This window comes from Daldinia childiae (assembly GCF_008694065.1).
Source record: "Daldinia childiae strain JS-1345 chromosome Unknown Scaffold4, whole genome shotgun sequence".
NCBI lineage: Eukaryota > Fungi > Ascomycota > Sordariomycetes > Xylariales > Hypoxylaceae > Daldinia > Daldinia childiae.
In genome coordinates, this window is record NW_022984645.1 from 3,198,939 (window position 1) to 3,215,250 (window position 16,312).

General features: G+C 43.3%; 5 protein-coding genes across 6 annotated transcripts; 3 read left to right on the plus strand and 2 right to left on the minus strand.

The window, feature by feature from the left end:
• Nucleotides 1-2,791: 2,791 nt before the first annotated feature.
• On the plus strand, nucleotides 2,792-6,461 carry GL218_05161 (Stress response protein nst1; the record flags this gene model as incomplete). The annotated part of the gene is made up of 3 exons (XM_033581806.1): nucleotides 2,792-3,923; nucleotides 3,988-4,247; nucleotides 4,302-6,461. The coding sequence occupies 3 exons, from the start codon at nucleotides 2,792-2,794 to the stop codon at nucleotides 6,459-6,461; spliced, it is 3,552 nt and encodes a 1,183-aa protein (XP_033435364.1).
• A 1,064-nt stretch (nucleotides 6,462-7,525) lies between these two features.
• On the minus strand, nucleotides 7,526-8,504 carry GL218_05162 (uncharacterized protein; the record flags this gene model as incomplete). 2 transcript variants are annotated; one of them, XM_033581808.1, is made up of 2 exons in its annotated part: nucleotides 7,526-8,046; nucleotides 8,150-8,504. In XM_033581808.1, 2 exons carry the CDS (start codon nucleotides 8,502-8,504, stop codon nucleotides 7,526-7,528), a joined length of 876 nt encoding a protein of 291 aa, XP_033435365.1. The 2 variants fall into 2 exon arrangements, with proteins under 2 accessions (XP_033435365.1, XP_033435366.1); XM_033581807.1 differs by having other exon boundaries at nucleotides 7,526-8,097.
• Nucleotides 8,505-11,272: 2,768 nt separating this feature from the next.
• GL218_05163 (putative pua rna binding domain-containing protein) lies at nucleotides 11,273-11,605 on the plus strand (the record flags this gene model as incomplete). Its single annotated transcript, XM_033581809.1, has 2 exons — nucleotides 11,273-11,380; nucleotides 11,468-11,605. 2 exons carry the CDS (start codon nucleotides 11,273-11,275, stop codon nucleotides 11,603-11,605), a joined length of 246 nt encoding a protein of 81 aa, XP_033435367.1.
• Nucleotides 11,606-12,100: 495 nt separating this feature from the next.
• Nucleotides 12,101-12,794, plus strand: GL218_05164 (Translation machinery-associated protein 20; the record flags this gene model as incomplete). The annotated part of the gene is made up of 2 exons (XM_033581810.1): nucleotides 12,101-12,114; nucleotides 12,215-12,794. 2 exons carry the CDS (start codon nucleotides 12,101-12,103, stop codon nucleotides 12,792-12,794), a joined length of 594 nt encoding a protein of 197 aa, XP_033435368.1.
• Nucleotides 12,795-14,104: 1,310 nt separating this feature from the next.
• GL218_05165 (uncharacterized protein) lies at nucleotides 14,105-15,280 on the minus strand (the record flags this gene model as incomplete). The annotated part of the gene is made up of 3 exons (XM_033581811.1): nucleotides 14,105-14,780; nucleotides 14,846-14,914; nucleotides 14,991-15,280. 3 exons carry the CDS (start codon nucleotides 15,278-15,280, stop codon nucleotides 14,105-14,107), a joined length of 1,035 nt encoding a protein of 344 aa, XP_033435369.1.
• Nucleotides 15,281-16,312: the final 1,032 nt, after the last annotated feature.

Sequence of the window (16,312 nt, forward strand, 5' to 3'; positions counted from 1 at the left end):
AACCTCTTACCCTACCTATCCTTTACATTTACTAACTTCCTATACTTTTTATAACTTCACCCTTTTTATATTTTATTTCATTTATATTATATATTTACTATTTTATTTATAACTATAATATTTTTATATTAATAAACCTTTTTATATCTATAATATTAAACATATATAATATTATTAAATCTATTATTACGTAAATAATTTTTATTTACATATAATTTATAAAAATCATATAATATAATTTCACTTTATTATTAATTATATTAAAAATTTTAAAATTAATAAAATCTTAATATTTAAAATATTATTAAATTAAATTTATTATTTATTAATTATTAATAATTTTAAAATTATTAAAATCATTAGCGTTTAAATTTAAAATATTATAAATCATAATTATTAATTATTAATAATTTTAAAAATTAAATATATAATAAAATATTAAATAAATTTAAACCAAAAATTAAAGATTTAAATTTAAGATAAAAACTTGAAATAAAAAAGTAAAATAAATGCTTTATATAAAAAGATTATATAAGATAAAAGTAGCAAATAATTTTTTTTTTTTTTATAAAAGGTTTAATATACGTAACACTTACCGTAATTATAAATAAAAATTAATAATAATTTTTATTTTTATTTAAAAATTTCCTTTTATAATTATAAACTTTTAAAAATAAATTTATATTTTAATTAGTTTTAATTAATTTTTTATTTAAAATTAAATTTATTTTTATTATTTTATATTAAAAATAAATTTATTTATTTTTAATATTTAATTAATTATTATCGATATATATTATATTAAAATAATATACTAATAAATTATTTTTTAACCTTTTATAATAATTATAATTATTAATATTAAATTTAATAAATTAAAATTTATTAAAATTTTTATTAAAAAAAATTTATGGTATATATTATTTATCTATTATATTACATATATCCATATTAATTATATTAAAGTTATTAATAAAGAATATAATAAGTATATATTAATATATTAATTTTAATTTAATTAACGATATGGTTAATACTATTAGTTTTATTTTTGGTAAATTTAACCTTTATTAGTTTTAGCTTAAAAACAAAAAGGTGTTTAATATTTATAAAATTATAATAAAATTTAATTGTATTAGTTTATATTTTATTGATAAATCTATTATCCTTATTATAATAGGATATTTAATTTAAATTGTATAGGTTTAGAATTTATAATTAAAAGAATTGTACGCGTATTTGGAAGTAAACAAAGAAATATATATGCTGGTAGTAGAAAAGTATATTAAGGATAAATTTATTTAGTATTTATTAATTATAGAAAATTAAAATAATAATAATAATTTTAATAAAGTTGTTAAAGATATATATAAAACTATCTTTTATTTTTTTATTAGGGTATAATTACGTAAAAATAAGTAAGTAATAAAGTATAATAAAATTTATAATAGTTTTTATATTTAAATTAAAACTATAATTAAATAAAAAATATTTGAATATTATTTAAATTTACAATATAGTTTATTGTATTTTATTAAAGGTATATATTATATAATTGGAAATAATTTATAAAATATGTTATATAATTTATATGTGATATAAAAATTATATAAATAATGAATTATAATAGATTATATGGATTATATAGGTTAAAAAATGGTTTCGGAATAGAAAATAATTATTTTATAAAAAATAATTCCTTATATTATATTTTTTTATATAAATTTATTAATATACTATTTTAAAAAAAGGAATAGTTATTATAAAATAAATGGTAACTGTGGAGAATATCATTCTACCCCCTAAATATCATATCTTAAAACCACATTTTGCCGGTATGGTAGGTATCTAAATAAAATGTTGTTGGACGTTGGGAGATAATAGAGCCGGGTCAAGGGGTCCTAAGGGGTTGTGTTAATGGAACTAGTGACGACTTACAGCTTCAGCCATCAGGGTGCTGTATTGGCGTACCTTATTGCTGGGAATTTTGGGCTGCCTCAGCTTCCTAAAATCCTGGAGGGGTTATTCAAGATCATGTGATTCCCTTATTCCCTTTATTCCCCGGGTTGCCGACCGGCAAAACTGGGGCTGATGGAGATGAGGCTGTGGTAACTTTTAGGGAGGGCCTTACCTGCCTTACTTAAGATACCTTACCTAAGCGATCATGTACCTACATGTAAGGTTTTAGCATAGTTTTGGAAGAACCGATCCAATAAGCGTAGAGAGTACCTAGCGTAGAGGTAGAGAGAGGTACCACAAGCCAAAGTAGCTACATCTTTTTCGAGATTGTACATTAGTACCTGCCTACCTGAGATTTCGACGTCTTTTGCATGGAAAAGCCAGACGCAAGAACCGCCAACATCTCAAAACCTTGGCCGACTACAGCAACATCTCTGACAACCGAACATAATTCACACCTGGTGATCAGCCATCACTCCGACAGGCCTGTCGGCATTGCACTCTTTAGCATATTTACGGTGCCAAGGTTAGATACAAAAAAACCCACTATCTCGTAGATTGCAGTACCTATTTCCGGTTCGGACAGTTGCCAATTTGCATTGCTCGAGAGGGGCACAACTACGATTCATTAAGATTCACCTTCGCCAAATCGATCATAATATCGACTTATTCAGCAGCTAATCATCCTTTTAACTTAGGTGATACCATTAAATCTGCATCTACATCTATCAAATACGTGAACGCCTGTCAGCGAGTTGTTTAACTCGGACTGTCTCCTAGGAGTAGATCGCACATGACTCCCCTCGCTTTCGCGTCATAACCTCCCTTGAGAATGCCTGGCAAAAACAACAATCGACAGTCGGCCGCGCAGGGCCCTCAGCCTCCGACTCCCAAGGCTACAGCGAAATACACAAACAAGGATGGAACCAAATATATATCCGTTCCCAAGTCATCAGGTTCTACTCCTCCGCCCCAGCCATCGCCCACGACAACCTCATCCTCCAGAGGCGGTGCTCCGACCAGTATCCCGGCAGCTGCCGACATGCCCCCCGCGCTACCGGTAAATCGCAAGAAACAAAAGCGCCGAGCGAAGGCTGCCGCAAAGGCTGCAGCTGAACAAGCAGAGGCCGTAGCAAATGGGCTCCCCAGCCCCGCATCTACGAGTAGCGTGCCTTTACCTATCGGAACAGAGTCGCAGAGAAAGGACGCGCACTACCCCCGGAATATCTTACCGAGCGAAATCCCTCCCTCCGACAACCACACGCACAATGGCGAAGATTGGGGAGATGAAACCGAAAGTGACGATGAACCCCCCGAATCTGCCAACGGTTCGGCGCAAAAGCCTTCTAAGAAGTCCAAGAAAAAGAAGAAGAAGGGCGCGATCGAGGAGCCTGTTAGTAATAATCCCTCGGGTATATCTAAAGAGAAGATATGGAACACCTCAAACGAACAGGAGCGAGAACGTATTAAACAGTTCTGGCTGGGCTTGGGAGAGGAAGAACGAAAATCCTTGGTCAAGGTTGAGAAAGACGCGGTGCTCAAGAAGATGAAGGAACAGCAGAAGCACACATGCAGCTGTTCTGTCTGCGGGCGCAAACGAACAGCAATCGAAGAAGAATTAGAGGGTCTCTACGATGCATACTATCAAGAGTTGGAATCATTCGCGAATCAACCTCACAACCATCCTAATGCGCCCCCTATGTTCGAACCTAAGAGGTTCGGACCTATGAGCGGATTACACCCCCCCGGAGCCCTTCCATCTAGATTTTCGAACCATCACCCGTCTCATGGTCGCATAGTGGAACACGTGGACAACGACGAAGACGAGGAAGATGAGGTAGAGGAGTATAGTGACGTAGATGGTTTGGATGATGAGGATGAGGATGAAGATGAACCTGAAGAGATCCCTCGCGACCAATATCCCAACGATTTCTTTAATTTTGGTCAAAGTCTCACTGTTAAAGGTAAGCTGCTTCATATGAACCCGATTCATACGTGTGTCCAGCGTGTTTGAATAACATGTTTTAGGCGGCATTCTTACTGTAGCAGACGATCTACTCAAGAACGACGGCAAGAAGTTCATAGAAATGATGGAGCAGCTAGCCGAGCGAAGAATGGCACGCGAGGAAGATGCTAAAGATCACTACCCCGGTGCATACAGTCACACTGTTAACGGCGCATCTTTACCTAACCCTCACAACCATCCACCTCTCGAGGATGACGAGTCAGAAGAGGACGAAGAGGAAGAGGAGGAGTATAGTCAGGATGAGGACTATGAAGAGGAAGAGGTAGCTAGCGCGCATCCACCGTAGCCGCGCCTTCTGGCTGATAAATTTATACAGGACACTATGACTGAGGAGCAACGTATGGAAGAAGGCCGCCGAATGTTTCAGATATTTGCCGCGCGAATGTTCGAGCAGAGAGTATTAACCGCATATCGAGAAAAGGTCGCTAGGGAACGTCAAGAGAAGCTTCTTGAAGAGCTCCAAGAAGAAGAAACCCAAGAAACCCAAAGAAAGGCCAAGAAGGCAAAGGAAGCACAGAAACGGAAAGACAAGGCGGCACAGAAAAAGCAAGCGCTGATCGAGGAAAAGGCGAAACGCGACGCTGCCAAAGCGGCAGAAGATGCGGCTCGCTTGGCGGAAGAGGCCAGGAAGGTTGAGGAAGCCAGATCTAAGGCGGAAGAAAGGCGGAAGAAGAAAGATGCCCAGAAAAAGGCCGAGGAAGAAGAGCGATTAAAAAGGGAGGTTGAGCGGCAGCGACGTGCTCAGGAACTGAAGGAAAAGCAACTAGAGCAGGAACGCAAAGCGCGCGAAGCGAAAGAACGCGAGAAGAAGCTAAAGGAGGAACAGCGACGCAAGGAGCAAGAGGCTCGCGAGCTTAAGGAACGCGAGACTCGAGAAAGGAGAGAGAAGCATGAGAAGGATAAGAGAGAAAAGGAGCTAAGAGCAGCTCAGGCAAAGGCTGACCGCGACGCCAAGGAAAAGTCTAAGCAGGAAGAAAAGGAGAAAGCGGCTGCTAAAACCGCAACTCCTATAGCCCCTATTCCAACTCAGCCTGCGAAGAAACAGCATCCCGTCTCGATTCCTGTGCTCCCTCAACAACTCCCGCCAAATCACGCCTCGCCTCAAATATCAGTTGCGACTCCCGTTCTTCCCAAGGCTCCCACACCAATGAAACCTCGCTCCGTATCTCACGAGGTGACGAGATCAGCTTCTCAGGCTTCTCACTCCGCTTCCGGTCCAAGCCAGAATGTGTCGCCGCTCACCCAAACTCCGCTACACACTAGCCCTGGTCCTATCGGCCCCCCTAGAAAGGCTTCATCTACCGGACCGGTAAATATAGGAACTCCCGTCCCCCATCCAGCATCTCCTCTTCATATGGGAGTTAGAAGCCCGTCCAGTTTACATCAAGGGCCGTTCACAGGATTGCCTATGAACCTTCAGGGTCCTCCCGGAATACCACCTCAACATGTGGCTCCAGGCTTCAACCGAATGCACGAACCAATGTTCCCCCCTCCTGGAAACTTAAATTTCCGTCCCGTAGGTGGAATGCCGACACCACCAGGCTTTCCCGCTGCCAGCCCGATGACTAGTCGATCTTTTCTAATAACTCCGCATGTCCCCCCCGGGTTCCATCACCCGACAGAGCAGCCTCCGCCGAATATGTCTCATCAAGGTTTCTCCCCGGAGAGCGTATCCGGACGGCCGCATTCACACTCGCGACAAACATCTGCTTCTTTTGACGCGAATTCTCTATCCGGCGGTCCATCTCAACCAATTAGCAGACCAGCACCAATTGGTAGACCAGGAAGTGTAGTTCACGGACAGAAAAGCCATGACCTGTCAGCCGATATCGATGATGTGAGCAATCATCTCGGGAGCAGCGCCTTACTTGACGACACGGATGTACCTTTAGAAACTGTAAACTCGCCCCGGCGAGGCACCGCCGCTCCAGGTCGGATTCCATTCCCAAGCGCGCCATTTATGGACCCATTCTTAGGCTCGCCACTCAACACTACTACATGGGGTCCCCCAAACGTGTTTTCCCCGCCGCCGCCCGGTTTCGCCAACCCTAACCCTACATGGCCTATGAATCCCTCGTTTGGTGCTCCTGCCTCTGGTATGCGAACCTCTCAACCTCGGCCTGTCGCTGTTCGTCAAATGCTTGTGAACGCATGCAAAGAGCTGCAGGCTCTCGGATCCAACACAAACGGATATGTCGACCTGCTTGCTGTTACGAATCGTGTGAACAGTATAAATCCACCAGGAAACGACCCCGTCTCTGAAGAGGAGTTGATAGATATGTGCGAAACCGTAGGCAGCTCACACAACGGCGGCGGAAGCTTTGACGTGCGGATTCGCGATGACGGGAAATTAACTGTCCGCTTTGAAGCTGATAGAGGATCGGTTTCGGGGCGAAATATACTGGGAGCTCCAGGCGAAATCGGCAGTCCAATCGTAGGAGTTGGTTCGCCAAGTCGTGCGGGTCCCTCGGCGTAGGAATCAAGGCACTCGCAGAGAGTTTTCAAGAAATCAGGAATATAGTAATTCTGTTACTGGTAGGGGTGGATAATGGGCCGACTTCGAGGCCAGGATTCGTTTTGAGATTTTCTTCTCCGCATGGAACCGGAGCTATGTCCGGCTCTTCGGAGCTCATCGTGTACCTTTTGGGCCGCTACTGGGTGAGCAGTCGCGGCGCGTTTGTAACCAATAGGTCGACTATCCCTTGGGACAGTCGTCAGAACACGTGGGAGTAGTCTATGCCTTCAGAGATGAGCGAGAAGAAACGGCTTTTTACCTTTTCTCTCGCCCCCGATTTTTAGGGCCGTTAAGCAGGTCATTGTTATGCAATGGGAAACCTCGTTGAGCATCCATACTAGAGCGCTTATTGTTCAGTATTAGCGAAATTAATATTTCACAAGAGTGCGACCACATGCTGGATGAGTCGCAGATGCATTGTTCTCGAGAAGTTTTGGACCCATTTAATTTTATGGTGAGCACAATCGTGAGTAGGAACCTCAATAAGTCTTCTACATAGGTATGGTTCTCGTTATGTAAGTGTACTGTCGATATACGAAGTCATAACCAAGGAGAGCTTCATTCATAGCAAAATTGTAGCAGATTACAACAGAGCAAGTATTGGCTACGAGAAAACAAACACATCCGTTTATAGCTTAACGGCTAACATTCATACAAAGCTCATTATAGCTGAATTCAATTATATCTGCCAAGGCTAATGGTCATCGCATCATAGAAGGGCATTATAAAAGGGCAACAAAAGACAATGGGTACAGGAGGTATGCGGAGGGAGAAATTACCCCATGATGATAGTAAAGACAAAGACAACCACATAGCGTAGGTCTGAAAATACCAGTTACCCGAGGTATCTAAGCAAGTTGCAACATCATAAACCTAAAAGTCCTGTTTTCCGTATCCTCGCCACACCCGACATCGCTTAATTCCATAATACGACATGATTCATTCGTCGATTCTCTTTCGTCGCATTCCCCTTCAATTTGACTCGGCTCCAGCTTCCGGGAATACATGTCTCCAACGCACCGTTACTAGTGGTGGCTCGGAGCATGACCCGCAGCGTCCGTGTAAGAAGAATCCGTAAACGGATTTTGTTGTCCACCAGGCCCTACGCTCGGCTCGCGCTTGGGCGGGATGGCGGTCTCCTCGTCGACCGCGTGTGCATAAGCCGTCTTGGCGATGGCTGCGGCCTCGGCCTGCGCCTTCCGCTTGCGCTGGGCGCTCTTGTCGCGGCAGCAGAAGAATAGAAGGGTGGCGAAGCCTAGGCCGAAAACTGTGGCTAGGAAGGCGGTTATGATGATCTCGCCGACGTCTAGCGTGTCATGGCGCACCATGCACAGGTCGTTGCCGTCCTTGTCCGTCGAGCAGATGTTTTCGGCCTTGCAGACTGACGTCGGGACTTGGGTCTCGAAGCATGAGAGGGTTTTCCCGGATTCGCTGCCCGTGGATTGGATGGGGCAGGAGGTGGCTAGGGTGGTGGTGGAGGAGCTGCATTCGATGGAGGCTGAGAAGACGCCCCCTGTGGCGGTTGCGGATGAAGTGCCGGTTTCTGCTGGTGCGGGTGTAGGCGCTGGTGTAGGAGCTGTGGTAGATTTTTGGTTAGCTATATTATATCCCCTTAACTTACTTATTTTATCATTAAAGGTAAGTCTCACCTGGTATGGGTTCAGGCCCTCGCCGTCGAAGTTCGGCGACAGACTTGCCGTTGTGGATGTTGTTGATGATGAAGGCGGCTTCGATGGTAGACTCAGCACTCGTGCAGCCGGCGTTGCGGAAGCATCGCTCTAGGTCGTCGGCCTCGACGTATTCTGGTACATTGCGGAAACAGTGCGCGAGAGAGCCTTTATCACCACAAGCTGCGGCTGCGGAGAGCCCAAGAGCGGCATCGCGGATATATAAAGCTCTGTCTGCTATCGCCGGGCTGGCGCCGAGTGACGATGCCGGGAAAAGTAGAAGCAGAGGTAAAAGGGTGGCCGGGAGGGCCGCGGCACCCGATCTTCGTCCGTGCATAATGATAGTTGGCTTGGTTGGTAAGATGTGGAAATTTCGGGCTTTAGAAGTAGCAGCAGCACGCTAAGGTACTAATACGAGACCGTTCAGGTGAAGATGGAACTAGATGTCGCTCAGTCGAGACACCAGCTTTGTAAGTTGCCCGAATAGGTGGAAGCCTGGAGGCAAAGTCCCAACTGTGATTTCTTCCCAAGAACTAGGTAAAACCCAACAAATCCACGTTCCGATTTGGCCGACAAATATGTATCTATCCAAGAATATTCTCTTCTCTGATCCGTCTTCAAGTTTTTAATCTCCTGATTGTGACCCTAGTCACTGTTAAAGTAATAGTTGTCGGTTAGAACCCGTGAGCCACGCAAAAGTCATTAATGACGAAGGGTACGAGATGGGAAACACAAGAACCAAAAGAAAAGAAAACCTGAGAGAATCTGACCAGACGGAGGTACGGGTTGGCTGAATATGTAAGAAAAACGCATCCTTCCCAATGCTGTCCAGATGCAGCTAGGCTAGTCAGTCCAGCCCGGCCCAGCCCAGCCCCATCATGATGTTTTTCAGGGTCTTTTGTTATTATTTTCATTTACAGGGCTAATGGCAAGGGGAACAGCTAGCTCTCACAAAAGCTGTCGGGTACCTAGGGCTCCTACTGCGGAGGTACATACCATACTCATACTACCTTAGGTATATCCATCTGTATCGCGCAGCAGAGCACTAGCCGATAACTACATAAAGGTAACCTGATGTAACTTACCTAGCCTTTATAAGTGACCTATTTTGGTACTGACTTTACGGCATGACGGGACGAATCACATATCGATCCCTTACGTTAGAGAAAGAAGCGCTGCGGCTGGCTCGGAAACGGCACAGCCCTTACGTCGCTGTCATGATTGGCCATGTAGCTAGGTAGTCTGTCTTGTTACATAGTCGGAGATTGAATCAGGAAGTCTGTGTTTCCCCAATAGAGAGTACAAAGAAATAAGAGGATCTGTTAGGTGGTTAGACAAGTGTTTTCTCTATGTCCACTATTCGTAGAACGTGTCGAAAAGAATACGAAAGTCCGAAAAAGATACATCCGCAAAAGTTGTTGATTGTGGGGGATCAGCAAAAGCCTGGTTTTTTTGCCTTATCTAAGCTGATCTGATTTTAGCGGAGAGGCAGGGCTTTCTTCTCTGCATGTCAGATTTTTGTTAATGCCCATGAATGAATGTGTCGAGACGGGCCTATGGGAAGCCGCCAGCTCGGGATAATTCGTTTATTGCAATGCCGATCTGTACTACCCTGTACCACTGCCAATTTTCAATACCCGATATCCTTTAAACCCCTTATGCTTGATATTGTCTACTATCGATAGTCCACTACACAGAATATTCACCAGTAACATGCCTCAAGCGAGTCGGACTAGAACACGTTGGGCGATTTAAGGCTGTACCCCCTTGTCCAATGCAAGGAGAGCTAAGCATGGTGGCTGAGCCGAAGCTCCGCAAGGGGGCTTGGAGAAGCTGAACAGCTGCTGGACTGCTGGACCCGCGTATTCTGCTGGGTTCGCGTCTTGCATTGCAGGATACCTTCTAAATCGGTACTCATTAGGCTATCATTTGCGACGACCCAGATATTTTGTGCAACGATTATCGATATTTATTCCTTGTGAATGGTAGATATTTGCCGAACAACGTTACGTTGTATATGTAATGCTGTTTACCCTTGGTGTGTTGTCGGAGATTTTTTAATACGGTTCGAGTGTCATCTTTGGAGTAGGTATGTGCGTGTTGAGTTTACTATTAGCTATTGCTGTCAATCAATAGGGGAAATATTACCTAAGGCATATTTAATTACAGCTTGTTCCCCAGTCCTGTTAGTTCTGTTCTACCTAAAATCCAGCTCGTCGAATCTTAACCCTAAATAATATGAAAGAGTGTAGATATGCCGGTATAATATATCTTTAATATTTACTGATGAATGAAGCGGACAAGCATTACCGTTAAATTTTATCACTCTCCAAAGTCCTTACAGATTATTCAAACTTTTATCATATATCTTCATATGAGATTAAAGATACTATTAGTAGAACATAAATGCGGCTATCCGCGATAAGGTTGACAGTAGGAATAAAACCGGCACTCTCCGTGATTAAGTAGTCTGTGGTATAGTACGTTCGTAAATGTCTCATCTATCTTCTAAAGTGTAACCCTTAAATCAACGAATGCTTATTTTTATATTTCTTGCCTCAAAATGTCGAGGTTAACAATCTAGCATGCGGAACAAATTCGTAACTATTATATCTAAAATATCGTGATTCATTAAGTTAAATACTTGAGCTCTTAGTTTAGTAATAATTTGTTGTTGTAATGATATTTCTAAAACAAGCATGTGGGAGCATGAAGTGTCCGAACTTACATACCTGGTGCATGGTTATCTGTCTGAACTTGTATTATGCATTCTGAGCTACCTTATAAGGAAAGTCAAATATGAGATTTCCGGAAGTGAAAGTGACAGGAGTGACCAAACTAAGTGATTACCTAAGTCGACAGGGAATATCCACGTGATTTTTAGTGGCATTGACTGCCCTGTTTAGAAAGTTGTATACGTCATTGCATACGAGGCGGCTGCGAAACATGCATTCCAGATTACTACTTGCCTCTCACACTTACATATAAGAGATAACATCTCTTCCATCACCCAAAGCCTACAAATCCCGAATCTAAACAGACATACTCATAACTACTACCAACATAAATCTATTTACGAGAATACTTAACATTAAACTTACCAAAATGCCTCTCGTCGTCCCAGGAATCACCGACAACTCTCAGGACAACACTACTCAGTGGTCCAGCAAGCTAGTAGGAAAGACAGTATCCGAAAATGACCACAGCGAGACGGTATGTACCAATTTTCTCTCATCATATCTCTCTATCAGGAAATCAGTTATACATATGAAGATATCAACTAACGCATACAAACTATAGAACTTCTGCAAAAGGGATCTCCCCCAGAAATGCCGTGTCATTCAACCTGGCATGATGGTGACTAAGGATTTCGTCCCGGATCGACTGAATGTCCATGTCAAGGACGACGGCACCGTAAGCCATGTACAGCATGGTTAGAAATCACACCTTATGTAATTCATGCCTTTGTATGACAGATACGAAGCTGTTGGGTTTGGAATGGAGGGGTTCGCCGGAAGGGAACATTATGCGTAACCTACTTAGTACCCTTTAATATCAGCAATAAGAATGACTAGCAATTAATCATCAACAACAATATCTTTGACATGATTTTATTTTTTTTCCTTTTAAATGCACAGATCTATACCGTGCAGCATAATGAATGATGATCATATGTTGCTGATATGTTAGGTAGTGTTGATAGCGTTGATAGAAAGTACCTTCGTACCATGTGCCCCGCTAGGCCGGGAGCTTCGAGGGGTCGAGTCTGCCCCGCGCTTTGCTGCTTTGGACTTCTGATTGCGGGGCATTTCATCCAAATGCCCCTCCAAACTTTCACGAGCTTCTACTCTAAACATCATTTAATATCCATTCAGACATTATTTAACAATTCCTAAAATTGCATAGTAGCCAATTGAACCTAGATCCGCCAAGATGTTCAAGAGAGAGTAAGCATTCCTGTTCTCTTAGCCTATCCCGACTTTGTTAGCCGACTTTTCGGTCATTATAGTATAGTCTAGCTAATCATCCCACTTTACCAACAAATAGGATAACCGCCGCGCCCAAATCCAAGTTAAAGTCGTCCGTTCAGCGCTCGCTACGTCAGTCCTTACTGTCTACCTATCCGTTACTAAACCCTTACATCGATGAGATCCTACCGAAGAAGGGGTCGCTCGAGGCCATGAAGCTTCCCGATCGCTGCACACTGTACGTGTTAGACTCCCAGCCGCTATTCTTCCAGCAGGACACGACAACGCTACTACCGCACCTACGCCTCGTCCACCGCTTCCCAGACGCCTTCCCTAGTATACGCATAGACCGCGGAGCGATTCGCTTCGTATTATCCGGAGCCACACTCATGGCACCCGGTCTGACAAGCACTGGTGGTAGATTACCCAGCGGCGTCAGCACCGAAGAGGGGAAGGAGGGTCTAGACGAAGACGAGAGGTGGACCAGGGAATTGGAAAAGGGAGAGCCCGTAGTAGTCCGAGCCGAGGGGAAGCTCGAGGCATGCGCCGTGGGATTCTTGGTCATGGGCACCAAGGAGGTCAAAGAGAAGGGTAAAGGCCCCGTTATCGAGGACGCGCACTACCTAGGCGACGGATTATGGAAACTCACTACAGACTAGAGCGAGTCGCGGTGGAGCGTGGTCGATTTATTGGTTAAGCGAGTATCATTACATGAAGCACGTGCGCTAGCCCGAGGGTGCCTCGACGAAGCTATCTCAGTTGTGAGAAGCGTTACTATCCGAGGAACTCATACCACTAGGGCCAATTATACTTACATAACATCTTATGAAGGTTCTGATGAGGCAAAGTTATCAGAATAGGAAAGTGAATAAAAGGCATTTTTATTGATAATATTATGAAGGGGTGGTTCTGGTAAGACGTATACAGAGTAGAGTATCGGATTGATACAAATTTGCAAGGATAGGTGTAAGATTTAACACGATTGTGTGATTAATTGGCCAGTCGATTTGAAATACTCTTCCAATAATATTTCAAATGTCCTCTCCTAAGAGGTATCCATTGAATTAAACAATGTATAAGAAAGTTGTTTGCATTTCCTTACATCCATTATGTTTGCTCCCGCCGAAGTGGGGCCGTGATGCACGTCGGACCGGCGCTCCGCTTAACTCTTGTCTCCGGCAAATTCACCGGAATGCTCCGAAAAGGGGTAGAATTCGAAAGAGGTTACAATAAAAATTTGCTTTGATGTGTATTATAACTATCTATATCAGTGAGCTTCTTTTCTCTCTGCTAAAGCCCTAGCTTAGCATCTTAGACAAAACCTTCCATTAGAAACATGCTACGGAGATCACAATGCGCCATCTTGAAAATGGCTGGCTCTGTGGGTTATATCTACCAATGTTGATACTAATTAATCAACTTAGCCCTAAAAGAATCAATACTCATGTACAGTAATAATGTAATGAGAAATGCTAGATTACTTGGCTTAAGCCGGATCTTAGAGATCTACAATACCAAGTCAAAAGGTGACAGCGAGTTAAACGGAGGAAGTCATAATAGAAAACACTCGCATATTATTAAATCTTCGCGGCTAAAGACATGAAATACTTAATCAACGCAAGTAAGGACTATCTATAGCTAGCAAGTGCTATCAACGTGTCTGCAAGAGTCTGCAAGGTTCTGCTCGTTTGCCATGAAGTAAGTTCATCAACCGTGCAGTCATATGTCTCGTGCAATCCTTCGTCCCGGGCAATCATCTGGATACAACATTATAGATGTCGTTCAGAGTTCGTAGTAATCATAAGCTTTTTTTTTTCCTTCCTTCAAATTGAAATAAGAATGCTGTTGTCTCTTCAAACAACCATTCAAGTGCAAAAGCAAAGCAATGCGCAATGGATATGCTGAAACATATCATGACTCGGAGTAAAGTCTCAAGAGTCAAACGGCGGGTGGTGTAATGCAATGGTGTCTAGTAGAACCGGTGCCCTCCTCCTGGAGCCAGGATCAACGGGGGTGCTTCGGGGTAGGGGTATCCTTGTTGGGACCAGTGATTGGAGGTCTCGATGCGGTCCTGTATGGGGAGGGCCATGTTGATCTCGAAGCGGAAACCTTCAACTAGCTGGTGCAGTCTAGCGATCAGGTACGGAGTATGAATTGCACTCACAGCGAATTCTCCGAACGTTCCCATCGGAAGAGTGCGGTACCTCCCCCGGATCGCTCGATAGTGCACGTACCATACTTGAATCTCTGCCAATGCATAGTCATGAGCGTTAAAGCCCGCTTGATCTCTCGGGGCGGGTATGGGGAGGTTGCGTAGGCTGGTTTCGAACCGAACACAGTATGATTTGAAGTATTGTATAATACTTCTTATAATATATTTCTGCCCCGCCCATTTCTGCACTAGGGCAATTGCAGCAATATACTCCTCTCCAGTATAAGGATGATCGTCTAGGTCGATATAATCAGTGCCGTAGACCGCCAAGAGGGCAATCTTCCAAACGTTGGCGCTCTCGGGGACGCCAACGTAAGCATATCGTACGTGCTCGCGGGGATCGACGAACATCCAGTACAAGTAGCGAAGAGACCGAATCATCTCGACATGCAACAAGATGGGGACTCCATCCGCGATCAAGACAACGATTTCACTGTAAGGTATCTTATTAGCGTTACATTCATACACTTGGGTGATATCATGATGTAAAATACGTACACGTCGTATTGCGCGGACTCCTGAGCAGCGACACCTTCCCTTCGGAGACGGGCTGGGTCAACAACGCCTCTGGAATATAATGTTAGCTTTGTTCTCATAATAGTACAAGATAGGAAATGAAAAGGGCGTTATATATTATACATACGTCAGATCAGGATAGTCATTATGGAATAAACCATAGTTCAAGCGGATCAAATCATCCGCATTGGCGTAGCGATAAAACATGAGTTGATGGAGGTAGAGTCCGGAACGGGGCGTCCGGAGCGTCATGTAATTTTCACCAAATAGCTGGACAACCGGAAGCAGCATTGGGGGTGGGAGACGCGGAATCGCAAAGACCCCTATGTCAACGTCCTCTACAGGCGGAGCGGAGACAGGGGAGTTCTCAGACTCCAGGATTCCCCAAAGGGTGGCGGGTCCCGGAGAGGAATTCATAGTGAACTAGACTTGTATAGGAGATGATGTTGGAAGAAGGAAGATTGTAAAGAGGCAGACTTGCGCTGGCAATGGCTTGTGTATGAGATAGGGTAGATGAGAAATGCCTTGGGTACAGGTGAGAGGAGCTCAAGGTAGGATTTGTTGAAGGTGAAGAATGGAAGGGAAGAGGATGCAGAGTAGAGGGGAATCTGTCTGCTTAAATAGTAATCACCAGGCAGAGCTGCAGCCACTCTCAAGGCAACGATTTGTTTGTGGGTAGGCTGTAATGCGCAGCTCCTTATTAGTTGCAGGCCTACAGAAGATTCTGCTTGTTTGTGTATAAGTGGGTAAAGGGAGTGACTTCTCTGTACCATCCTACTAAGAGGAGGGGCTTTGGATGAAAACTACTTGCAGATTCATACAGGGCGCCCCCCTACACAGTTCCTAGGCTAGGTGCAGAACCTCGAGGATAGGCAGCTGGCATACATGATGTATGTACCTGCTAAGGACTTAATACATGGTACTAGACCACCTGTACTAGCTAAGAAGGGAATATCACAGCAACAGCTTAGGGATGCCATTGTATGTTGCCAGGCACCCTAAGATAGGTTTTCTAGTTCATCTGAAGCACTTACTGTCAAATCATCTACATACCTGGTTCGCAGAGATTTAAAGAGTGTACGCATGATGCTAGACATTATTTGCTAATGGTAATTCACTGATTTGATTGGGGCCAATCCTGTAGATACCTACTTAACATGCCATGTGCTAAGTTGTATTCTGTTTTGATGATTTTGGTCTACTGATCTGAGCTTTGTTTGAATACAGCAGTTAAATACTTGGATTACCAAGTCACCTAGGAAAAAGTGCTGTATCAGCAGTGCAGTCTTTGCTAGGCTCATGATCTCTTATATTTTAGCCTAGATGCGTTGCCATTTCTTGTTAATTCCTTCACGTAAAATGAATAAGGTAAAAGGACCTATGAAGCAGATCCGTAATGAGCATCATAATATTTCTTTTTCTTTTTCTTTCAAGTATCGTTCTTGTTGG